Source organism: Tenrec ecaudatus, chromosome 4, assembly GCF_050624435.1.
Source record: "Tenrec ecaudatus isolate mTenEca1 chromosome 4, mTenEca1.hap1, whole genome shotgun sequence".
Lineage (NCBI taxonomy): Eukaryota > Metazoa > Chordata > Mammalia > Afrosoricida > Tenrecidae > Tenrec > Tenrec ecaudatus.
In genome coordinates, this window is record NC_134533.1 from 135,464,937 (window position 1) to 135,492,477 (window position 27,541).

The 27,541-nt window shown below is 37.8% G+C and overlaps 1 protein-coding gene across 1 annotated transcript in view; it reads right to left on the minus strand.

Annotated features, from left to right (window-relative positions):
- Positions 1-1,336: 1,336 nt before the first annotated feature.
- The window catches only part of DIPK2A (divergent protein kinase domain 2A), a 32,989-nt gene continuing 6,784 nt past the window's right edge, over positions 1,337-27,541 (minus strand). Inside the window, exons 2-3 of the mRNA XM_075546793.1 lie at positions 7,517-7,820; positions 1,337-4,176 (exon numbers count right to left, since the gene is read on the minus strand). Of these exons, the coding sequence (XP_075402908.1) occupies positions 3,845-4,176; positions 7,517-7,820 (636 nt within the window). The 3' untranslated portion in view covers positions 1,337-3,844. The remainder of the gene's footprint in view (positions 4,177-7,516; positions 7,821-27,541) is intronic.

Genomic DNA, 27,541 nt, shown 5'->3' on the forward strand with positions numbered 1-27,541 from the left:
CTGCCTCTATCTTTGTGGTTATGGACCAATGTTTAAATAAAAAGTCAAATTAGGAACCCTAAGAGTTCATATCTTCGATTTAGACTTACAAAGAACTTACCATAGAAAATTATAATTTACATAATTTTCTACACTTTAAGTAAAAAATTGAAGTGGATGGTTAGTTGCTGAATTTTCCCTCTCAACTGTTTATCTAGTTAAGTCAGGATATTAAGGGGACTTACTGCATGTAGTTGTCTATTAATGCAAAGGTTACTCCTCCTTTTCCTCGCCACTCCTTAAAACAAATTTATTTTGTGGAATTGCCAGAATTCTTAATATTGCTGATGATACCCGTAGTGTACTTTACCATGTTGCTTGTGCTCTGCAATTTTCACTACTGGACAGCTATAAAAGCTTGATCAAATTTAGCTCTTTTTGGTAAGACACTTCCCATTGTATGCTATCAAGGCACATTGTATTGTGGCAAGATGATCTATTTGGTTTGAATGCTGCTGCTTTGGTGTATCCATAGTTAATCATCAGAATCAGGAGTCAGTGAGGATCATTGCCTATTCATCATCTCATTGAGAATTGCAAATCAGTTATAGGCTAACATTTCTTCTACATTAATTAGTTGGCGCAATCCTGTAACTCTTTAAGGCAGTGGTTCTCAACCCATGGTTCCCCTTGGGGGTTGAACAACCTTTTCACAGGGGTTGCCTGATTCGTAACAGTAGCAAAATTACAGCTATGAAGTAGCAACAGAAATAATTTTATGGTTGGGGTCACCACAACACAAGGAACTGTCTGAAAGGGTTGTGGTGCTTCAAGGGATCTTTCTCCAGTGGAGTAGTTGAACTACTGACCTCTCAAATTACTCCAATGCTCCTTGTTCATTAGATTAGTCTTCTTATTTACATGTGAAAGTCTCAAAAATGATTTTAAAAACATTTTTAAAGCTACCGAAATATAAATCATACCAACACCTTAAGTACAATTCACAACCACCTAGATCCTACTTGTCCGTGTGTGTCTGAGTAAAACTGAACTCGAAAGTGTTTTGATGACAGAGTATTTCTGGAGGTGACAGTCTTCATTCCTGTTGAGCCTTTTAGGTGACTTAAATCTCCAGCCTTTCAGTGAGAAGTGGAGTGTATCAACATAGTTCCGCAAAGTTCTAAAAATACACATCCAACACCCCCCCACCAAAAAAAACCCCCAAAACAACCAAACTTATCTATAACCACCTCACTTTCCCTGAAGAGACATTGGGATATGAGTTCAGAGATAATCTGAAAAGTGTGAGTCTTAAAGTATTCTTTATTAAGATCATTAAAAGTTGTAGAAACAACTTTATATTATAAAGGCACAGGGAGACAGTTTTGATAAAATATTCAAATTAAACAGTAACATACAGTACAAAAGACAATCTTAATGCACATACAAACCCCAAATGTTTGATTCAAAAATATTTAATGCAATCTATTAATGGGTAATGATTAAAAATATAAATTGCTGCTTACAATAAATATCTGATAGTGAACATCTTGATAGCAAAGTGAACAAAATATTTATTGCTTTTTCACATACATATTATTCCCTGTAAGTTTTAATTCCTAATTCTTTTACCATCTTCTCAACCTTTCCCAAAGGTAAAAGAAATCCCACACATGAACCTCCCAGGAGAAATTGTAGCTTAAAAAACTTAACCTTAAGTGCCATCACCGCGGGCAGCGTTTTCTCACTTCTTGCTCTGCAGTCACAATCACGCTTCCAAAAAGTAAGATAAATGTTTGCTAACCCACAGACAACGCCCTCTATGACTAGCATTCTAAGGTTTGTAATGGATGTCTACAAACATAAAAGGTGCTGTTTTGGAAATGTACATTTGAAGTTTTTAATTAAGGGAAGAATGTTCATCAGTATTTTTACATACTCCTTTTTAAAAATTTCCAAAGTTGTAAAAAGTCAGACTAAGAAAATTTCTAGCACTTAAATGTTCATCATTGAAGGCAAGATGGGATATGGAGATAAAGTGATACATGAAAATTAACATAATGCAGACCACTTTGTAAAGAAGAGCGCTTACTTTTTCCCTCCAGTTTTCAAACTGGAATTCACTTTATTCAATTTGGCCTACTCTATTGTATAGCAACCTTTTAGATGGTGTAAGTAGGATTTCCATCACAATAGTAAAAGAACACGAAAGCATCATCTTGGTTTGGACAATAAAATTTAAAAATAGATAATTAAAGTACCTGACAAAAATAGTAAAGTTACTTAACCATATGTCATGTTCAAGACTGTGTAGCAGCTAATAATATGCCTGGGACAGAGCTGATGCTCAATAAATAGTTACTTAATGAATGAAAAAGAAAAAACTTGGCTTTGGTTGTACATATTTTAACCACTTTCTGATTAAAATAAGTTCTAGAACCTAGAACTAAATACTGCACAGTGCACCAAAATCTGCTGTAAACAAAAGGATATAACAGAGAAATGTGACCTACTTCAATAATAGGCAATTTATACAGAATATTTCTTAAATAGCCTAAAAGATTTAGAATCATGGTAATTTTATCCCCACATTTGAATTTTATGTTAATGTCTAGATTAGCAATTAAATAATGAAGACCAGGGTAGGCAGACAACCTAAATTTTCTGCTTTACAATAAAAACTATTAGTCCATTAATAATTATATAAGGTTATGATACCTGATTAAATTCCAATGATGGCTAACATGCTAATTTTGCAAAACTACCAATTAATGAAAGGGTATTCTAAGTTACATATTCTTAAGTTAAACATAGATAACTTGAACACAGAAGCCTAACTTTTCAACACTAAAGGACAACTGGGGAGATATAAATTTAATAATGAAAGAGTTCAAATAAAAGTACTGGAAATGGATGGTAAAATTAAGTAGCCGACCAAATCTATTTTACTATTTATCTTTGAGATGAGGTTTATTATATCTTTGGCTTATCTAATACTATTTTAAATTAGTTAGCACTTAAAAAATACTAGGTTATATTTTTTTCTGAGTCGAAATTAACTTCAAGGTGTAGATCACTAGCAGTTGCACTCTTCAGTGTCTTCTGTAAAGGACTAACAGCAATTTCGCAACGTATGCCAAATGTCTGGTTTAGTGTACAATGAGAATTACTGTCATAACTGTTAAAGAACCGGAACGAATCTCATGCAATGGTGAAACCATGGAGGGTGAGCCTGGTGGAGGGCTGGGACGAGTATGTACATAATAAAATATTTATCTTTCAGAAAGAGTAAATCTGGGAATCCTGCCCTAACAGTAAATATGTATCATACCACACTGAATGAAACTAGTTAAAACTTAAATGAACACTAACAATAACCTCAAAGCATAAAATTTAATAATAATTAAAAAATGGGAAGGGACTATGTCATAAGGAGAATGTGGCCTATAAAACAGGCCAATTTAACTTGACATTTAAAGCAAATGTAGATTCACAAAATCATGAGACCAATGCAAACTATGTCAAATACTAAGTACCCTTTGATACACCAATGTCACTCACTATCAGACTCATTTCCAATAGCTTAACAATATCATCAATCCACTCAGGCATTCAGGGGGACAAAGCAGTCAATGACAGCTCAAGTCTCCAAAGTGTAACAGCATATTTATTTGCAGAAGCATCATGTAACTTTTGAAGTAATGTCTCATTTTGATGGATGTTAACATACAGTAAGTTCTATCAGTGCAACTTTATCATCCTCTGAATATGATACCTCCAAATTTGTTTCTGCAGAGTTTTTGGTGGACTGGTTTTAGCCAGTGCTATTAAGATAGAGAAAGGGAAAGAGGCAGTGCACCAAGGACTACCTCACGTTGTTACTTAATTGTGCTAGATATTCTCGCAGTTCCTTTGCGGCGTGGAATCTGCCGTAGCGCTTCTTTGGGTTGGCACACTCATCCAGCAGGGCCTCTAGGCGGCCATCTTTGGCAATTTCACTTGGCGGATCATGAAGGAGTCCCCCAGAAGTGCCACGCCAGGTGGCATGTCTGGACAGGAGGTTCTGACAAACAGCATAAAAATTGTGGTCCACAGTGACTCGAGCACAAAGGATTTCTTTGGAAAACGACAGGCAAGCCTCCTTATCACAGTCATCAAATCTGCTCTCGTACCATACATCCCAGTTTTCAGGTTTATCTGTGGAAAGGGGGAAAAAGGAAATAGAAAAATACATTTTAAAATAATGCTTCCATTTCTTTCTAAAACAAAACATTTCTTTAATTACCATTAATAGTATCTGCTCTTAGAGCTGCATGATAATGCCCACCAGTGTCAGGCAGGACCAAGATATGGCACCTGCTGAAGAGTTTAGTCTGGCAGAGGCTTCCAACAGCACGGAAAGTGTTCTGTAGAGCAATGACACACTTTACAGAGGAGGCAGCAAGCCAGGGCTGGCGATGCAGAAGGCTGCACAGAAGAGAACAGTCAGTCTAGGTCTTAAATGACGAGCAAGCCTGAAAAGAAATGAGGGAAATGGCACCTGCTCCAATACAAAGAGAGGCATGAACTAAGGGCTTGTTCCGGCTGGCGAAGGAAGCCCCATCAGTCCACTGAGGCGGGAACGTGAGGCTTGTAAGCGGAGCTACAGAAATAGGTTCTATTATATCCTTCTGGACGAAAGACTGGAAGGACTAAAATATTAAAGAGAAACTAGAAGAGGACCAGAAGGAAAAGGCATGGTATAGAAACATTTGAGACGCAACATTAACAAGTGAGTGTATAATTACAACTTAAACTTCTAATTAACTGATCTGGTAGGAAACAGGAAGCAGTTATGAAGTGTTCTGGTGGATGTCATCCATGTAAGTATAAGTCAAAAACCAGATTTAGACCTCATGATTTTTGTGGTCAGAAGTAGAGCACATATATTTTAGAACCATTAGCATATGTGTGAACTTGTGTAGGAACTTCACAGTGAATGAACTTGTATAGAAAGGTGCGTTAAAAACAGGGGTTGAAGCAGTTCATTCTGGTTCAACCCCCTGCTGAGAAATTACATTTCTACCCCAGGTATATGAATGAATCACATTCTAAATTTTAACAAGATCCCCAGGTGATTCTTATGGCTGAAAGGGAAAGAAGGAAGAAAAAAAAGAGGAAACTAAGGGTAGAGTCTTGAGGCTTAAGAATTGACAGAGGAGAGGCCTGTGAATGAAACAAAATACACTAATTCATTTAGTAGATAATTATCAGAATGTTTATTTGATGGCATAGGAACTCTGGTGGCACTGTATGTTAGGTACTGCAAGATTAGATGTTCAAACCATCCCTCTGAGAGAAAAAAAATGAGGTTACCTACTTGGAAAAGATTTACCATCTCAAGCCCTATGGAAGATCAATATAAGCTGAAATCCACTTGATCTAGTGGGTCGGGATCGCTGGCGAGCAGAGGTAAATAATGGTACATAGATAGAGTCCCTCCCCTCAACGGCTTACTATTGTATGTGAAAAAGAAAATCAATAAACATCTATAAAAAATGTGGGAAATGTCATGGGGAGGGCAGGGAGAGATAATGCCATGGAGGAATTCCTTGAGAAACAGTGGGGGTCTTTAAAAGCATTAAACAGGAAGACTAGGATGATCTGACTGAAGTTTTAAAAAGAAACTATGAAAGTAGTTCACAAAGGAGCCTATGAGTAAGAATGGACTAGATGGCCACAAATTTGGTTATTGTTTTTTATGAAAGTAATTGAAGGAAGCCAAAGATAGGAAGATTCAAAAAGGTGTCACTCTTCTGAGTTTTAGTCTTAACAGAAATTATGCTAATTAGAGGGTTACTAAGGACAAGGCAGCCATGCAGGTTTTAATGGGTTGAAGAAAGAATGACAGCTTAGGAAACAGAAGAAGCAATACTTTAAAAATAATTAAGAGACAAGAGAATGCTGGAGATATAGCAGTAATTTCCAACTATAGTTAGGATACTTTAGGATACTGTTTTTTAAAGCAGAAATGGGTCTTAGATACTTGCTTATTATGTTTTATTGGATATAGATAACAATACCTAACAATTACTAGCTATTGTTTATTATACTAATATACTTGTGTCTATGGATTAAGAGGGCAGCTGAAGAAGCAATGTGATACATAAAGTTCTTAAAGTAGGATCTGGAATGTCGAAAGATGAGGGGTAAATGTGTTTTTTTTTAACTAGTAGAAAATGGAAGGGCACTGAGGGGTTTCCACAGCAGAACTTCAATTTCCCTGTGGAAAACATAATGGTCGTTTATTGGGAAAAGAAAAGAAGGTAATGTCATTTGATTAGATAGGGCCTTCTGCACCAAGGGGCTAAACCACTACCCCAGGAGATATCTGGGAACAAATTGGCCAGAGGCTAAGTCAGATGGGAGCAATATTTACAGGAGGAAATATAAGAACACAAAAGCTACATGGGTAGATTCACCTAAGGTCAGAAAGTAGTTGGTCTAAAAGCGTAACATGTATTTCAGAACTGTCTCCATAACATGAATTGGACAAACATTAATTTTATGCTTAGCTAAACTGCACAACTCCATAACAAAACACTTCATCGTACACATTGGAAAAAGAAAAGCCTGGCGCAAACTGCTTCATAATTTACGGGATGGAGGAGGACGAAGTACATGAACACCATGGAAGTAAGGAGCCAGAAGGTTGTTGAACATAGAATCAAAATAAGGGACTGGGGAAAATGAAGCATTTAAGAGAATCATGCAATTGTGTCAACCTAGTATATATACCTCGCAATACTGTCACATTCATGACCATCTTTAGGTGTCACAGATCTTTGGTCTTTGCTCATCAAAGCTCTTCCTGCAACTGGGGAGGGAGGGCAAAAGGAAAGACCCTCACTCTGAAACAACGGTAACCCTTCCATTTCTCTTCCTCCCCGAGCTGGTTATCGGACCACCGTCTATCCCTGTCCCTTCAACTCAGAACAATTCACACGTTCTGCCCACCTAGCCTGTGATGCTAAAGGTTTTTAGGTGAGGGTAACAGACAGAACGCCCAGCCTAGTCAGATCTAGAGGGTTAGCAATTACTCATCTGGTTTACACAGAGCAAACGGATGACTGTAGGGACTAACTCAGGAAAGGCTCCACCAGAAGGCCGCCAGGCACCGCAGTCTCTCTTGCAGCCTTTAACTAAGTACACATAACTCTGCAAGACACTTTTAAACCACGTAAAGCAAGCAGGCTTCAAAAACTTCCTGGACAAATGCAATCAAAAGATAGGGAATTTTTTCCATGAAACTTTTGAAGTCCCCTCAGACATAGAACACCATATATGTTAAAGATGGTCACACACACAGTATTTGTATCATAAAATATAGAGAAACAATTTTGACTTAGAGTACACGTACAATGTTTCTTCATACTGGTCAAATAAGCAAAGATAAAAATAAGGAAAGATGAAAGGCTGGCATCATACGATGTAAACAGTATTTTGAGAGGAAAAATTAGGTACCAAAAACACAATTTCTTTTAAGTTATATACTTACTTTGTCTAATTAACCGTTTGTCAGCAACCAAAACATTTTCAGCATCCACAATGATTACCTTCCCATCTCTAGGGCCAACTGCAAAATTGTCAAAGCTGACATCCAGGAGGTAGAGTGCAAATTCAAAGTCATTGTTTGTAAGCTGCTCTGCTATTTCCATTAATTGCCAAGCAAGGTCAACTCGTTTTTCCCAGGGTGCATTAAAATAACTCCACAGTTCTTCTCCAACATAATTCACAGCCACTGTTCTTCCGCAAGCTCCCAGGTATTTTGCAAATGGCCAACCTTCATCAGATGGAAAACTCTACAAAAGAATTATCTTAGTATTATACAAGATTCTGATGAAGATATCCAAACTCTATCCTCCACCATAGATCCCTACAGAGGAATGCCGGTGAGGTCTTCTCACTGTGCTAGAAGAATTGTTAGAGATAAGTTACTTCTTGCCCTCCACCCCACCCCTCTGCCCCGCAAAACCAAAAACCAACCCCAAAAACATGCATAATGGATATGGACCTGAAAGAAAAAGTTTAAACTGAACATCTTACACGGGTAGATGAAAATTGGGATATGACAAGTCTTGCTTATCAAAATCTCTGGACCGAATCAATAAAAGATAAACCACCTAAGTACCGAATATAAAAGTGCTTATGCTTTCCTTCATAGTCCTAACTTCAACAACCCCTTCTTTTGTGTGGTCAGCCCTATAAGCCTAATGAGCAGCAAATATTTAGTGGGCACCACCAATGCTAAGTTAGGAGTAACAGCAAAAATGGATATTTTGTGGGGCCATAGTAACTTTACTTTACAAAAGAAGACAGACATCGAATAATTCTGCGTATCATAAGTATAAATTACTAAAAAGAAACCAAAGACCTATAGGAGTATTTAATTGAGGCCTTACATAGTTTGGAGGGGACAGGAGTAGAATTTAGAGAAGGATTTTTTTAAGGAGGGATCTTGTCTGTTAAGCATGCACTCAAATTTTAAGCCAACAAACATCAAAAGAGGCACAGAGCAAAAGTTGCTAAGGAGCTTGATATTGATATGTCCTTAGTACATTCTTCAACGCCAGCGTCCTCTCTAAAATTGTCTAGTCCCCAGGTCATCTTGTTTTCCTTTCTACTATTTCTACTACTATCATTATTTGCCGTCTTCCTAATCGAGCCTCAAAATGAGCGATTTTGATCTTAGCAGTTTTCTAGTGGATTCAATATCTATTGGGAATGTTACTATCCTAAGTCAAAAGGAAGTTCCATGACCTTGAACAAGCCATTTTTGACTTACTTAAAAGAGACACGTAATATTTTCAACAACCTTTTGAGTAAGATTGTATGAACAGGTGGTGTTTTCACACTCATTCCTTCAGCTAGCTAGTATTTTTCCTTGAATAGGAAAAATTACAATAAGATGTTGTTTATTTAAGTGTTATAGGAAAGTGGAGGCAGACTTGACACAGAGTAAAACTAGAAGGAATATATATGTGGCCAACTTTTAGTGCTAAAATTTGGACAACTTACACAGATTTTAAAAGCTAGGAATTAGGTTTTTCCTCATGGATCTTGAGAAAACAGGTAATATTAATTTTGCTGCAAGCTTTATACTTCAATCATCAAAACTTAATTAACACCCTTAGATTAAAATTCTTATCAACTTTATAAAGGACGTTCAGAATTACATTTCACATATAATCATATCACTTATTTTCATTTGTGTTACCTTTCATGTCGGTCAATGCACAGAAACTACTTGTTCCTTGTTTCTTTAGCTACTTAAAACTTGTTATCTGCAATTTTGTGATAAAACATTACATAGAGAAAAAATTGATGTGACATCATTATGAATCATTAAATATAGTGAAAAAGATCCAATTTACTTCAGTGACCCTATTTATTATTTTTTTAGAAATCAGGATGAAAGCACACTTAACCTTGAACTGCAGACTTGTTTATTTCATTGTGGCATTGGGAAACACATTGCTCATGTAAAATGTGCAGCACCCAAAATTGTTTGCCAACCATATACTATTCTCAACTTTTCTTCATAAATTTAAACTTAATTTGATATTCTTATTTCAACTTCCTACAACCTACACAATCACGAAGATTTAAACAATGATTACAAAAGACTTGACTTCTCCCCATAAGCATTCATGTATAAAGTTCCCTACATAAAAAAAGACAACACTTACTAAGTAAGCATGAGACAAATATAGTTTGTCATGAAAACAAGTAAAACAAAACACTCTCCCAATCCATGACTGGCATCTTTTCACATGCCCTCTCGCAGCACAGATACAAACATACTTTGTAAACACAAAGTAGTCTGCGACAAGAGAAGGGAACCATGCCAGCGTCTGCACATGTACAAAATGCCTCCGTGCTGTGGAGCCTTTCCAGCTGGCAAAGGACAGGGAAACCTATACTTCACTTCATTGCTCAGGACCCTAGAAGAAAAGGGTACAATACAGGAACAAATATCATATTCAGCAACTTTTTATTTACAGGGTGATTTTTGACAATGTTAACTAAAGTCCTGTTATGTCTCATTGTGAGAACAATATAATTCTTTCATATAGTTGGCTACCTATTTTTTGGAAGAACTTTAATAATGAATTCACTGCTATTTTAATAGTAATTTTTTTATTGTCTAATCAAAGTTTTCAGATTTGATTAATGAAAGTAGAATTCCACTGAACACATTGTAGTACTTACTGTAAGGACTCACAGCTAAAATATTTTTAATTGCACTTAAAGCAATCCTAGCTTGGAATCAAATGACCATGGTTAAGGAGAATTTACAAGACACACTTTCAAGAATTTACTTCCTGGATTTTCAAGTATTTTAAGCAATATGGAAAACAAGTCCTTACTTCCTGATCATGAAACGTATACAGTTCATAAAATACACTAAGTAAAATAAGTGGTTTACATTTTATTACTTAAAACAAACAATTAAGATTTTCAAATTACCTGGAACAATACATACCCCATTTTAATGTTCTCTGAAATAGAGACTAGAAATTTTAATGAACTATTTACAACTGAAAGAAATTTACAATTATTTTGTTACTGAAGTAAGGAAGTCTTTAAACAGAATACCTTCAATTCTGATTTGTTTAGTTAGGGATACTCCCCTAAGAAGAGAAATGAGATATTTTATAGTTTACAAAGCATACAATATTTCATTAAAATCTCCATAATTAAAGGACAATAACATATATAAACATCATAATGGGTTTGCAATCACAAGGCTAGATTTTGAGGCCCATCTTCAGTCCCGAATCTCCTGAGTTATGTGACTAAGGGACATAACACACACGTGGATTCCTCCGCTATAAACCTAGCATTTCTACAATCAGGATAGTCCAGATAATTCAAGAACCAGGATAATCCAAAGATAAAAAGAAGAAAAAGGTATGAAATGTGCCTTGTAAATTTAATATTACTTTATAAAGAACTGCTCACCAAAAAAATGTTATACTGTCTGTTAAGGAGCCTTGGTGGCGAAGTGGGTTATAAGTTGGATTGCTAACCACAGATCAGCAGTTTGAACCCACGAGCCCAGGGCCTGGCAAACTTTTGAGTCAGAATAGCTCATCCTGTCCCTCACAACACTTTTTAAAATTAGTCAAAGTCAAGAACCATAAGTATATTTTATAAACAAATTATATCACTATAATCTAGATGTTATCCTTTAAAAATGTTTATAAATGAAAATATGATAGTTTTATTTTCATTTTCACTTTTACTTCAGAGGCTTCTGCTCCTGTAAAGAGTTACGGTCTCAGAAACCCACAGTGGTCGTTCTACTCTGCCTGGCAGGGCCTCTGGGAGCTGGAACAGACGCAACGGCAAGTTACTGGCTTTGTGTTACTCAAATTTGTTACATTAAAAGTCCACTCATCTATCAAGAATGCATTCTCATAACACCCACTGAAAGACAACTACAAATAATGGCTAGAACCACTAAATTATATAGTTAATTGCCCGCCTGATGAGATGTATAAATCATTCACCAAACTTTAGAAACTCAACTGTGAGCAAAGTTTCCAGAAGTATTAAACATGTAAGAAGTTACACTCTGTAACATTACACATAGAGCATTGTAATGTGCTTCTCATATATTATTGGTAATTAACAGTAAGCATATCTGCAATGCTAAAATAATAAATCATGTCTCTAGGTTAAGAAGACATGGTAGTACAGTGGTTAAGTGCCCATTGGGGATAAACAAAGGGCCAGGGGGTCGAAACTCATAAGGGACTCCTTGGGCAGAAAGATTAAGCTATCTCCTTCCAAAAGACAATTCATGTTTTTCGAAACAAGGAAACCACTAGTACACTTGAGGTTTTTCCCTTAGTGCTGTCTTTGTAAAGGGTGTTCAACATCACAAAGGTCTGCAGCATTTTCCCCAGGCGGGAAACAAAATTTCACAGCCACACGCTGTTCTTTTAAAGTGGCCAACACAAAAACGAAGCTCCAGCAAAACTGCTTTCACGAAAATATTCACTGTGTCAAGAGAGAACCCTCCCCAAGGCAAGGCCACTGGGTGCACTAACTCAGAATGAGCTGCTCGATGTCAGCTCTGCCCAGGGAAATTCTGGGTTTTTTCAGTGGGGACGTCCTCATACTTTACATGGGCAATAAAAGGGATATGAAATCAGTGGATTTAAAAGTTAGAGGGTCTAAATGGCAAATTTAGTTCAATTTCCTCATTTGCACAGTGTTGGTGATTTAGGTAAAGGCATATAAGCAGGAAGGGGCAGAGGTATGCCATACCATAATTCCTTTTGCAAGAGTCAAAAAGGATTCAAAGGATAGAATGTTGCTCATGGCAACCCCTTAGAAAAATTAAAGCAAAGCTCTAATAAACTACCATTGAGTCCATTCTGACTCAGTGACACCAGGAGACAGAAAGGGTCCTGAGGGCTTTAGAAACTAAATCTTTAAAGGAGAGGGCAATCTGTTTCTTCTGCAACAGATTGGGTTAGTGGGTTTGAATCAATGACCTTGCAGTTAGCAGCCTGGCACTTTAACCCATAGATTCCCAAACTTATTTGGTCTGTTTCTCCGTTGTCAGGACAATTCAATCAATCACCCAGTGCTCCCTGGCAATGAAAGCTTTTGTACTGTAGTCCATTATACACAACGAAGTGTAGGTGTCTGCTTGCTTTTGCATTGTGCAGGATTGTTCCGGCACCCTACAGGGAGCGATGTTGCTCAGTTTGGGAAACATTCAAAATTCATCTCATATCTTAGACAAACATATTCTACATATTATACAATGTCCCAGCACTGTTTGGGCAGCATTGCAATATTTTGTGATGAAAATGATTACTCATTTTTAAGTGAGCTAAATAAAACACATTTTGACTCCCATCAACTCAGTTTTTATTGTCTAAAGTTTGACCAAACCTCTTTATATACTATTTTGATTTAATTCTGAAACTGAGACAGTGATTGCAGATCAACCCACATGCTACTGACTACAAATGGAGCTGAAGTAAAAGGCAGTGAAGAATTAATGTGGAGTGAAAGAATGCAAATTATGATTTTAAAAAAATCTTAGAAGTGCCCTAGCTCCATCCACCACAAAATGCTAAAGCAGCGGTTCTCAACCTGTGGGTTGTGACACCTTTGGGGTCAAATGACCCTTTCACAGGGGTCGCCCGATTCAAAACAGTAGCAAAATTAGTTATGAAGTAGCAACAAAAACAACGTTATGGTTGTGGGGGGGGGGGTGTCACCACAACATGAGGAACTACATTAAAGGGTCGTAGCATTAGGAAGGTTGAGAACCATTGTGCTAAAGTGGCAAATAAAACCTACCCTCAGAAAGCCTTTCAGCCTAAGTTGGGAAGGCAGTTATTAAATACATAAACACAGATAGATGAACTTGCAGTTACGAATTGCAGAAACATATGATACATTGAGAAAAAGGTACAGGGACTATTTAGAAAGCACAGTCAAGAGCAATCTCTCCAAAGAACCACTTGCGCTGAGATCTAAAGGGTGAGGGTCATATTAGACATGCCGGAATGGAGTCCATAGAATGTGTCAATCATATACTTGAGGGAGGAAATGTACTCCCAGAACGGAAAACAAAACAAAACAATCCCTAAATAGTTGTAGGAAAATGAGTAATAGAGGACATGACAGCCAATAGTTACTAGAATCATACTGGATTTTACTGAACAAAATGCAGCAAAAATTCACTACATGATCCATGTGCTATTGAAAAAAAGTTTTCCAAATATCACAATAATATTCTTTGATTTTGGTTAACAATAAGGCCGATTCATACCATCATTTCATGATTGTGTGACCTAGGATTTCTGAGTCAAGGTACACATCTCATAGCACTACCCTTAGGTTTTAATTCACTTACTTTTATACTTAACCAAGAATATGACACAGATTAAAATAAGAATGACTTTGGTAGTGATTATGCCTATTACCTTTTTGTCTTTTACATGACGAAACATTAAAAGTAGGGCTTACATACTACATTTAAAAGACCACATACAAAAACATGGATTATTTTATAATCATTCACTACATCTCACATCATTCCATTAAATGAACACAATTTTCCAGTTTGACTAAAAAGATAAAATACATTAATACAGAATAAGAACTAGGCCAATTCCTTAAAAACTGAAAATATTCCTAGCATAAACACAAATTAACTTAAAAATATCTATTAATGAAAAAAGTCGACACAATCTAAAATCTGATCAGGCTTACTACAGAACACACATTTCTGCACATAAAATGTTTTTAAATTAGAAAATTTAAAAAGTAAATGATATCAAAAGCATACAAAACATTTATTAATTTCATAGATTTCAAAAGCCCAAATCTGAACTAAACCCCATTGTGATAATGCATGTCACACCAGCTGTTCAGAGAGATTAGCCAACTGTACTGGTGACAGACTAATGTGTTCACAGATTTGTGAACTGTGGAAGTAAAATATAGTAAAATTACTAGGATAATTAAATGGTTACCTAATGTTTGTTAAAATGTTTCTATGCCCTTATCTTCCTGACTTTATACTGTCAAGTAATTACCAAAATCCAGACACTTCGGAATCTTAACCATCTCAAATTTTATTGCTTATGCAATGATATTTTGGATGCCATTTTCCACCCACCTCAAGTTCCAACTTTATTAAAGCAATACCTTGAAAATACCAAGTTATGTTATTTTGATGACGATCATGTCCAGTAATATTTTTAAAATTGGAAACCACAGTTAAAACACATCAACAACAAAAAATTCTAGCCCTGTTTAATAATCATTTGTCCATGTTTATGGTAAATGGTTTATGAAATGCTCCTACTGCCAAAAAATTAAAAAATCACTTGGACCAGATTTTTTTTTAGTTCTTTTAAAAATTGTTTTATTAATAAATCTTTTTATTGGGGCTCATACAGCTCTTATCACAATCCATACACGCATTAATTGAGCAAAGCACCCTTATCCATTCGTTGCACTCATCATTCTCAAAATTTGCTTTCCACTTGGGTTCCTGGAATCAGCTCGGTTTCCTTTTCCCCCCTCCCCCTTTCCCTCCCTCCCCGCTTCCCCCTTCCCCCTGCTCTCTTAATAGTTTATAAATAACTATTTTATCTTATTTTACACTGCCCAGCGTCTCCCCTCACCCACCTTCCCATTGCCCATCTCCCAGAGAGGAGGTCAAGATCAGTTCTCCCTTTCTACACCCCCTTCCCTTCCGGTGTCGCCACTCCCACCGCTGGTCCTGAGGGGTTCATCCGTCCTAGATTCCCTGTGTTTCCAGATCCCTACTGCACTGCTGTGCATCCTCTTGGACCAGATTTATGTACACATTGAATGATCTCAACTTTTCCTTTCTATAACCCAATTTCACAACAAATATGATTCACATTACTAAGTTGAAATATATGCTTACAAACACAATACGTAACCATTCACTTCCCCCCCAAAAAACAAAACAAAAGTCATAATAAACTTCATTTGGATCTAATAACCTAAGCATGGCCAGATTTCTTTTAATAGTCTAATAATTAGAAACATACTAACTTCTCTGATTCCTATAAAATACAACTGATTTAAAATACAGTGCGTCGGAAAAAAAGGAGCTCTGGGGGTGCAATGGTTAAATGTCAGGCTGCCAATCAGTCATTGTTTCAAACCCAAAAGTCCCTCTAGGGCACAGATGTGGCAGTTTTTGTTTTGTGTAAAGATTTCCAGCCCTGGAAATCTTTTGATGCAGTTCCATCCTACCCCATAGGAATGTTATTGAGTTGGCACTGAGCAGGAAAATTGTAACGTGTCTATAGTTTGCATGCCATCTGTGATAGTTTATTGTGCCAGCCTGGCCGATAAACACAAATAGGATTAAATGAAGGGCAGAGGGATAAATGGCTCAGTGAGCCTCGCCTTGCTTGTTCTGTGCCTCAGTTTAAAGGGATACACTACCTGTGGGATGCCTAGCCTGTGGACTCTGTTGCTGTAAGTTAAGGTCCCTTTAAGCCCACAAGACTGGAATGTTCATCTCTGGAGCTGGGGACTGACAGTTGATGACAGATGGGGACCTGCCTTGCTGTTTGCTGCCTGGATATATATAGCCCAGCTCTCTCTACAGAAGGGGACTGGCAACTGGTGGCTCTCAAGCCTTAAAGGCCTGCTAGTGTCTCACTGCTTTATAATTTAACTGTTAATTCCGTGTATTATCTATCTGTATATAATTTAATGGTTCATTTCTTGTATTATGTATCTATCTTTATAAATATATTTAAGTACTAGCAATCTGGTTTGTCTCTCTAGAGAACCCTGTCCAACACACCGTCTATTACATATTTGCTTTCAGTAGATTTGTATCCTTGCCGTTGTCTTAAACTTTATGTGGCCAAAACAAACTGTGCTCCCCATCACGAACCTGCTTCTTTTCCTGGCTTCCTTATCTGAGGTCACTCCACCATTCGCTCAGCTGCTCACACCAAATATTCAGGTGATAATCTCCACTTTTCCCTTTCTCTGATGCTTTAACACTTCAATAAGGCATGAGCTACTCTCCAAAATATATTGGATCTGACCATTTTTCATAAGCTCCACTGCAAATCTTAAACAACCCGAAAATTCCTCCCCCAGATTCTGGTCTTTCCCCTTATTAGGCATTCCTGACAACTAAGCCCTGTTTACAAAAACACACCTTTTGTTTACTGTTGCTCAGAGAATAAAACCCAATTGCCTATGCATGGGTTAAAAAATTACACAGGACCTGTTGACCTCAGATCTCAATTTTCTACCATGTTTCCCTGCTTCCATGGTCAATCATGCTTTCAGGGGCTCTGCACTGGTGATACCCTCCCTGTCCCAATCACTGCACTTTCTGTACTTTATGTCACTGGTTTTTTATCACCATGGAGACCTTAGTTGAAATATCACTCTTCCTGATCAAAAAGTATTTTGCCCTCCAATCCAATGCTTGTGCTGTTCTCTTCACAGCACTTATCATCTGAAACCACTTTGTTCTTTTGATCATTTGCTTACTTGGTTGTACTGAATGCTCCAGAAAGCAAAGGCCATGCAAACTGTGCCCTGGCTTATCATCTTTATTGTATCCCAAGGGCACATGGATCCTGGTACTGACAAATGCCACACCATTTAAAAAAAAAAAACATTTCATTAGGGGCTCATACAACTCTTATCACAATCCATACAGATACATACATCAATTGTATAAAGCACATCTGCACATTCCCTGCCCCAATCACTCTCAAAGCATTTGCTCTCCACTTAAGCCCTTTGCATCAGGTCCTCTTTTTTTTCTCTTCCCTCCCCGCTCCCCCCTCTTCATGAGCCCTTGATAATTTATAGATTGTTATTTTGTCATATCTTGTCCCATCCGGAGTCTCCCTTTCCCCCCTTCTCTGCCGTCCCTCTCCCAGGGAGGAGGTCACATGTGGATCCTTGTAATCAGTTCCCCCTTTCCAACCCACTCACCCTACACTCTCCCAGCATTGCCCCTCACATCCCTGGTCCTGAAGGTATCATCCACCCTGGATTCCCTGTGCCTCCAGCAGAGGTGTACAACCTCTGCCCTATCCAGCCCTGCAAGGTAGAATTCGGATCATGGTAGTTGGGGGGGAAGAAGCATCCAGGATCTGGGGGAAAGCTGTGTTCTTCATCGGTACTACCTCGCATCCTGACTGACCCATCTCCATCTCCTCTCCTATGAGGGGATCTCCAGTGGCCGACACTTGGGCCTATCTAGCTCAGAAGCAAAAAAGCCCACATGGAAGAAGCACACCAGCCAGTGCGATCACGAGGTGCCCAAGGGACCAGGTATAAGGCATCATGCAAAAAAAAAAAAAAGAGAGAGATGTATATATATATATATATATATATATATATATATATATATATATATCATAATGAATGAAGGGGGAAGTGCAGAGTGGAGACCCAAGGCGCAAGTGCCACACCATTCTTGTAAGACGCCTTCCCTTCAAAGTTAAAACCTCAAAGAGAACCAGAGAAAGGGAAAATGTGAAGATGACTCTAGGCCCTGGAGACCAGGGCATCACACCTATCTCTGATAATAAAGATCAGTCTCACACTCTTAAGAACAATCACAAATCATCTCAACTTAATCTTTACCTTTTTGGCATTATCATTTATTAACCTATTATGTGGTTAAATTTTGATAACTATTCACAAAGAGAAATTAAACTTTTTGCTTTCTATCACTTAATTATCCAAGTCTCACTTCCTACAATTATCCACTTATTCATTACACTCCAAGTAGAACAAGTCCCTAGTTTGCTTTTTAAAATATAATTGGTTTTAGAGGTTTGACAAAGAAAATTAGGCTCTTCTTCAACAAATTTTATGCAAATTATTCCAAGTCATTGGTTACAAAAACTACAGTGTGCCAGCTTTCTGAATGCCCGTCTATGTTGTGTCTCCATTTATCTAGTTTTCCACCCCGCCTTGACTTCTCACTTTTGCTTTTGAGTAACTACTCCATTTGCTCTCCTATGTTTTAAGTGAGCGTAATACTCACAAGTGATAGTTTACTTTCAAAACCAATCTTTTGGCTGACTAATAACCTGCAGAAATAGCTTAAATTCCCAGTTCTAACTGTATCGCAAGGGCAATAGCGTAAGGGTTTCTCCAGTTTCTACTGTTCCAGTAGGTCTGGACTTTTTTTTTTTTAATGAATTTGATTTTTCTCCTTTATTCTCTCCCCATTCTGTCTGAGATTTTCTATTGTGTCCCTGATGAGAACTGTCATGAGGATAGGTGGGCAACAGGTTTGAAGTGATCGGTGTTCATGTAGGCTGTAGTTGACTTCTTTGAGCCTTAATTTCCTCCCTTCTCTTTTGTTCCATATGACAACAGTTCTATCTTATATTTGTGGTCACAGATTTTTAGACCGCAGACACTACTCACCAAGTTATGGTGGAGAACACTATCTTTGTGACATATGTTATGCCAATTGATTAAATTATCTCCCCAAACTATGGTCCCAAGCTTTAATTCAGTCCAGGTTCCTAATACATGGCCCTAAGTGTTTTCAATCCAGTAAACCAATCCCATGAATTGTTTGAATATGTCCAGAAAGCCTCCATTAACTGCGCGTCATATGTCGCTTGTTTTATGTGTAAAATATATATTTATCACTAATGTATATATACATGTCCACAAATTCAACTATACATACACATGCATTTATTCACATGTGCTTTCCTATACATATACATGCATTCATATCTACCAATGTAACCAAAGAGAGGTTTTGGTTTCTATCATAATCTATGTAATACAATTTACTGAATTATCACTTTTTCTTACATACATCAAGGTGGAACCCCCGCCCCCAGAACCATCTCTACCCCCCACCCCAAAACCGAATGTCATCAAGTCGAATGACTCACAGTCATTTATAACATTATAACATTCATGTCAAGTCGAATGACACGACAGGGCAGGACAGAACTGCCCCTGTGAATCTTTGAGACTCTTCATGTGAGCAAGAAGTCTCATCTGACTCTAGCAGTGCAGTTGGTTTCGAACTGTTCACCTGTGGTTAGCAGGCCAGCAGCTCTTATGTGCTTCTTAGTGTCTTTATTTTCCTTTTTCAAGTTGTGCCGACATAACCTGTGTTTGGTCTTTTCCCATTGTCAAAAGTTACTTGTGCCTACAATCCAGAGAGTGGTTCTCTTTCCTCCCCCACTCCTTCCTGGTAACCATCAAAAAATGTTCCTTTGTGTGTGTGTGTGTTCTTGACTACTTATAATAACAGAACCATACAATATTTGTCTTTTTATGATTGCTCTATTTTATTTAACAAAATGCCCTCCAGATCCATTCATGTTGTTTCATGGACTTGTCATTCTTCACAGTTGCATAGTATTCCACTGCATGTATGTATCATCATTTGGTCATCCATTAATTCACTGATGGACACCTATTGTATATACTCGTGTATAAGCCGAGTTTTCCAGCATTTTAATGGTACAACAAGGTGCCTTCGTGGAGATGGGCCTTACTCAAGTATAAGCCATAAGTTGTTTCCATCTTCTTGTTACTGTGAATAATGCTGCAATGAATATTCTGTCTTCCTTTTTTACCACCACCTGGTTGATTCCAGCTATAGGACAGAGCAGAACTGCCCCTTTGGGTTTCTTAGACTATGAATTTTTACAGGAGAAAGCCTCATCTTTCTCCTGCATGCGTGTCTATTTGTGCCCCTGCTCTTTTCTCTCTACAATTACAGATCTAGGAGTGAGCTTGCTGAACCATAAAGCATTCCATTCAACATTTTGAGAAAGCACCATATTGTTTCCCATAATGCTTGTACTATTTTACAATCTCAGCAGCAATGTATAACTTCTTTACTACACCCACCCCACAACCTCGCTTGAATTCCCACCCTGCCCCTATCATTGCCACATTTACAGGGGTGATACAGTAGCTTATTTTAACTTTGATTTGCATTTAATAGTTAATTATCTAAAAATTTTTAAAGATAGTTAACTATCACAAACATTTCATGTATTTGTTGACTGCCAGAATATTCTCTTTAATGAGGTATTTTCCCATGTCCTTGCCCATTTTTTAATTGGATTGTTTGACTTTTTGTTGAGTTGTTGAAGTGTTCTATATGCAAGAAACCTTTAAACCATTGGTTCTCAACCTTCCTCATGCTGCAACCCTTTAATACAGTTCCTCATGTTGTGGTGACCCCCAATCATAAAATTATTTTCATTGCTACTTCATAACTGTAATTTTGCTACTGTTATGAATCGGGAAACCTCTGTGAAAAGGTTGTTCGACCCCAAAAGGGGTTGCGACCCACAGGTTGAGAACCACTGTACTAAAGGTTTGCTAAGAGTTAAAATTGGCTTGATGGCTTTGGATTTGGTTTGTTTTGAGTTTTGACCCTATGCTATCTTGTAGGATGTTTATAGTTTTAGCTTAACCCTTAGCTTTTTGGCTCATTTTATGTTAGTTTTTGTCCCTTCTTTGAACTATGGGCCCTTATTCATTTCCTTGCAAGTGGACATCTAATTTTGCCAGCATCATTTATTAAGGAGACTGTTCCCCCCACCCCCAACAAATGGACTTTGATCTTTTATCAAAGATCAGCTGTCCCTGAATGGGTAAAATTACTTCTAAAGTTCTAAAATCCATGTTTGCCACCGTGGCAGTTGTACTCTGTCTTGCAGGGTCACAATTGATCTGACAACAATGAGTTTTTGAGTGGTGTTTCTAACATGGAACCAGACTTTTTATGATCATGACTGTATAGCAAGTATTGAGGCTTCAGACATGTTTCAAGGTTCCTTCCTTTCTTCCTTCCTTCCTATAGCTGGAAATCAGTTTTGCCATTTCATGTAAGAATGTTCATGGGATTTTTATCGATTATATTATATGTGTAGCTCACTTTGGGCAGTATTGAAATTTCCATAACGTCCTCATCATTCCGAGATTGGGATGTTTTAGCTTTTTAAAAAGTAGTATTTTACAGTTTTCCTCACATAATTTACATCCCACATTAGGTTTATTCCTAGGTTATTTTATACTTTGGTGGTGGTGATGGTGGTGGTGGCTATTGTACAAGGTACTGACATCTTGATTTCATTTCTAGAGTCCTCGTTAAGAGTTAGTAGGGAGAAACCAAGGTGATTTTTAAAAAATGTTGATCTTGTACTTGGCCAAGTTACTGAATCTTTTCAGTCATTTTCTAGTGGAGCTTCTGTGGTTTCCTATGTAGAGAGCCATTCTATCTGCAAATAAGTTTTACTTTTTCCTTCACAAATATCCTTTATGTCCCTTTCTTACCTTAATGCTCTAGCTATGGATACCAGTGGTAAATAAGAATGACCAGTAGCTTGTTAACTCTATTGATCTTCTTTCAAAGTCAATTTTTAGTATTAATTCAGTCTTTCTGCTCTGATCTTTATTATTGCTTTTCTTCTGGTGATTGTGGACTTCTTTGGTTGCCTCTTTCCTATTTGTTCATGTGGTGGAGTTAAGCTACTGATACTGGCCCATTCTTCTTTGACACGTACATTCTCTCTAGTGCTGTCTTTGCTGTGTCTAAAAGGTGTTGGTATGCTGTATTTTAATTCTCATTTTAAAGTTTTAATTTTAAAGACATTATTATTTTATTTTTATGTATTTTTGTTCTGTTATTGATTTCTAGTTTTACAGCATTTGATCAGAGAAAATGCTTTATATTATTTCAATATTTTTTTAAATTTGAAGCTTGCTTTGTGATTTAAAATATTATTTATTCTGGAGAATGCATTGGAGAATGTAGCAAGCACACTGTTGTTCAGTCATTGCTATTGTTTATTTTCTTCCTGTTTGTGTTGGTACAATTTTCTCTCTACGGAATCCAGAATATATAAATCTACAGACAATAATTGGATTAACATTAAGAAAGTTAGTGGGAAACAAGCTAACAATGAGTGTGAGAGGAAAATGTTCTGTAACTGATTGTGGTGACACAGCTCTTCTTAATATGGTTGAGCAATTAAATGAACGATATATTAAATACATGACAATAAACTACCATATACTCATGTATAAACCGATTTGAAAACTGGGGTTCGGCTTATATACAGGTCAGTGGTGCCCCAGCGAGGTGTAACATCTCGCTGCCCCACTGCCCCCCAGGTAACGGGAGGAGTGCCCATTATCTTGCGGGTGATTCCCATTTCTCCGCTGTTCATTCAAAGGCCCACTGACACTGCAGGGTTTTGAATGTTTGTTTACTCACATCTAACCAATCAGAGCCTTCCTATGACGTGGATGGCTTCAATTCACAGAAGCACCCAGTAGCGATTCACTTATGCCGACAGCTGAACTGGTAAGGTTGTGTCTGTGGCTGTGCCCTGTCTTTCCCCTCTGGTCTCTGTGTTAATTCCTATCCTGCATCCCATGCCCGGCGGACACCCCCCCTCCCCGCTAACACGTTGCTGGGGGGGGGGAGGGGGCATTACCATGAAAGTTCTTTTTCAAAGTCTTGTTTAAAAATATTTAAACACATTACCCCACTGATGTCTCAATTTTCAGTAATTTTATTTTCATTTGTTTTATTAAAACTCACCAATAGCTTCTGTATTTTCCACCCTAGGCTTATACTTGAGTCAATCAGTTTTTCTGGTTTCCCAGGAAATAATTAGGTACCTAGGCTTATACTAATATGGATTGGCTTATATTCGAGTATACACAATATTTGACAAACTACATGTCTTTGTGTCTAATGTGTTTCTCTTACAGAAGTAAACTGCTGGATCCTTATCAAACTGAGTGAGGTCGGAGAAGAGATTCTTTTCCTGATATTGGGTGAAAAGTGTTAGGTGGTCAGGGTTGTCTACTGCCCTTCCAAGGGGCATGGAGCTCTTCTAAGTTGGTCCAGCATTTAGTCACCCATCACTGAGTGTGTGGAATGGAACTCATACTGCCAATCATTAGTAAGAGAGGTGTGTGAGTGAAGTGGGGCAGGAGATATCTTGAGCCTCCAGTTAAGAGTCTGGTAGTAGGAGTGTACACCCCACAGACTATAGTAGTATTCAGAACCTAACCATGACCAAATGCGGAGATGGCATTGTCCACAGTTCAGATGGGAAAGGATGTCTACCCACCACTTTAAGGATATTCTATTCCAACAGCATCACCCACCTAACCCATGAGTGTCTACACTGTTGAGTAGTTCTTACCCTAAAACCCATGAGTGCCTTCACTTTGAGTAGTTCTTACCCTAAAACCCATGAGTTCCTTCACTGTTGAGTAGTTCTTACCCTAAAACCCATGAGTTCCTTCACTGTTGAGCAGTTCTTACCCTAAAACCCATGAGTGCCTTCACTGTTGAGTAGTTCTTACCCTGTATCTCGTAAGTGCCTTCACTGTTGAGCAGTTCTTACCCTGTAACCCATGAGTGCCTTCACTGTTGAGTAGTTCTTACCTCATTTTCTGACTCTTTCCCTGCTCTGTGCTTCCCTGGATCCCTAGGGTCCTGATCTGCCTTCTTGCACTTTTACTCCTTAGATCCCGTTCATGTTCTGGTCACCTGTCCAGGTTAATTTACAGTGTATAGTAACACAGAGTGACTCTTGACTCCTATTGTAAATTCTCCATCAAGTTGCTTTCCTGTGCTCCTCCACCCAGGGATGTTGCTCTGAGCCAGCTGGAGAGAACCTATAGTCCATAAGTCTCCTCATTCACTGTTTTCATTCAGTTTCTCCTTCCCTTTGGGTTATTGGATTAATTTTTCAACCTTCTATTTACTGTTCTGAATTTCCAGGTGGTCACCTCTATTTGTTTCACTTGGTTCTTTGCTTGTAGGAGGATGACATGTTTTGTGAGACTACCACAACCTGGATTCTCTCCCTTCATTTTTAATTGCCATTCGAAAACAGAACTACGCCCAAAGCTACATAACTATGTGTGATGTGTGTGTATATATGGAATATTTGAATGACTGTCATCTTAAAAATCTTGTTAAGATATCTAGCAAAATCCCTGTTTTACTAAGGGGGAAAAAAATCAGACCCTGAAAGAGTAAGAGACTTGTTCAGTGTCACCTAACTTTGTTGGTACTGCCAAATGTGATCTGAATAATCTCTCAATAGGACCTGTGGAACTCAACTCCCCTCATGTCCACCTATTGGCAAGGTCCTAGTCACCTTTCAGAAACCAGTTCCCTGGTACCCACCTCCATCACACCACACATAGGTGTTTCTACCTAAATGAGTCATCGGACACAGTGAATGCAAACTCTTTGTAAACAGATACCTATCTCTCAAGCAGTGTTTATAGAGTGAACTGAGTGAACTTCTTTATCAAAAGGGTACGTAGAAGTCCTAACCTCTGACACCTGTAAACTTGATCTTGTTTGTATACACGGTTTTTTAAAGATGTTATTATAACAAAGTTGTAGTGGAGGAGACTGGGTTTTAATCACAACCTAATGGTATCTTTATAAAAGAGAAGGCTGGCAGAGATACAGCAAGATAACTGCATGCATGAACTCCACAGACTACCAGAGCCTTCCCTGAGAGCCTTCCTAAATCATGACCCTGAATTCTGGCACAGTTGATTCTGGCTCTTAACAACTTCATAGGAGAGAATAGAGCTGTTCCTTTTGTTTGCAAGACCACAACTCTTTACAAGTACAGAAAGCCTCATCTTTCTCCCAAGGAGGCACTAGTGGGTTCAAATTACTGACCTTGTATTCTGCAGGTCAATTCATAGCCCAGTAGTCCACACCCTTATCTGCAGCTTTGCTTTCCACAGTTGCAATTACCAACAGTCACCCAGGGTCCAAACATAAACAAATTGCACACTATTCAGAATAGAGTGGTGAAATTTCACACTGGCCCACTCTCCAGAAGATAGTGTCCTTCTGCTTTGCTGGGTGCAAGTTTGCAAAACACAACTGGGTAAGTAGCTCTAACACACCCTCCAGCATCTGCCAGGTTAATACTGCTCATCTTGAGTCCCTATATGTATGTATAGGAAAAGAGTATATATTGTAGGATTTGGTACTATATATATGAAGTTTCAGGGATCTACTGGGGTTCTTAGATCATGGAGGGGTAGCTTGAACACTACTGGACTAGTCTCCAGAATTGTGAGACTACATTTCTAAGACACCCAATTTGTGAGGCTTTGTTATGTCGCCTCTAGAAAACTGATACTAAAATGCCTTGGAATAGACTATGGGTATTATCAAATATACATACAAATTTGAGTTCTGGTGACTTTTAAGTACAATGAGAAAATCCAAAGAGCTCCCTAGTATTTCACAGATAACTTCCAATTAATCTATTAAAATGATATAGAAAATAGATAAAAGATTTGATTGAGGCTTTGGTGGTCCAGTGGTGTTCTCACAGGAGGTTTGAGTTTGAGTCTCAGCCAATATACCTCATGCACACTCACCATTTGTCTGTCAATGGAGGAGTACACATATGTAATATGATATATAATGATAAACAGGTGTCAGTGGAGCTTCAGCCCCAGACAGACTAGAAAGAAAGGCTGGGTAATCTATCTCGGGAAATCAGTCTGAGGATTCCATGGTTCCAAGTCCTTTATGGTGAATGACACAGGACCAGGTTGCAGATCTGTTGCTTTGTACATGGATATCCTTGAGCTGGAGTCTTACTTAAGAGCTGCAGACAACAATAAATGATTGATTATAGGCCTTAAAACCTTGGAAAATTTATGACTAGGATGAAGAACTAGTCTCATCTTATTACTGATGTTAGTGTGCCATTCTAAGAATAGTAATTTTCAGTCTTGTCATTTTATAATAATGTACATCAAATTTTATCATATGCATCGGAAAAATTCAGAGCACATTCTGAGGATATATTAGTTTAATATACATCTAATGGGTGGGCAGTTTGGAATGAAAAATGTTAGTATTCCACAAAGAGTCAGCAGCAACAATGAAAGCAATATAGGGAGGAGGTTAAAGACCATACATAAGGTAGAAAAACGATACACACTGACTTTGCAGTGGAAATAACAAAGTGAATAAGTAGATGACCAGATAAAATTCAAAAGGACTTCAGAATTAAGAAATTAAAAAATAGTCAAAAGATCCATGCACAAATTCATCCACTGATTTTGCCTCACTGATCTTGAAGTGGTACTATCCTAAGGGTAAGTGGCTGTTTCTATGGGGAGTCTTTTCCCAAACAAGTTCTCTTCTTTTCTGAACCTAAAATACACAAATTTATTCAATTATTTTTTCTTAAAGGACATTTGTGCCAACAGTGTCAATGAAACTTGAAACAATAAAGCAGAAAGAGTGCAAATAAAGTCTCTAGATCAAGTTATCAAATTAAAAGTACACTCCCCAGAACCATCGATATTGTGTCTTAAACCAAACTCTACAAATGCAGTTATGAATACAGCAGCCAACAGGCGAGAAACAGTGGCTGCCTACATTGTTACTTGAAAGAAAACGGCGAGACAAAATCTGGAATATATTTTCTATACAACTGTCAACCACAAAATCCTTGGCTACCTTTAGCACTATATTTTTTCCTTTAAAAGCAACCTTCGATTTTTATTTGGCTTTTGGTTTATGTGGAAATTTGAGGGTAAAAAGACAGGCATAGAACCTTTCCTGATCCTTAATCCACACCGGAACAAAAACTACTTGAATTATCAAGAAGTTTGAAAGTCACAGGATGTATGAGGGTAAGTCAAAAAGATTGCTACAAAATAATAGAAACTTTTATTAAGCAAAATGTATCACAATGAGTGTTTCTCAACATATCCTCCACTAGGTCCATATACTCCTGGAAGGTGGTATTTCTCTCAGAAGAATTTTTGGTGTTCTTTGAATTACACCATGTCAAAACAGCAGTGTGGCAGCCTTTGAAATGTTCTCTGAGTTTGGAGGACAAAAAATAAGCGTGAAGGGGTAAAGATCCCCTTTAGGATATATAGGATAGGGTTTCCCAATGAAATGCTCATAGGACACCAGGTCTTGCTTGTT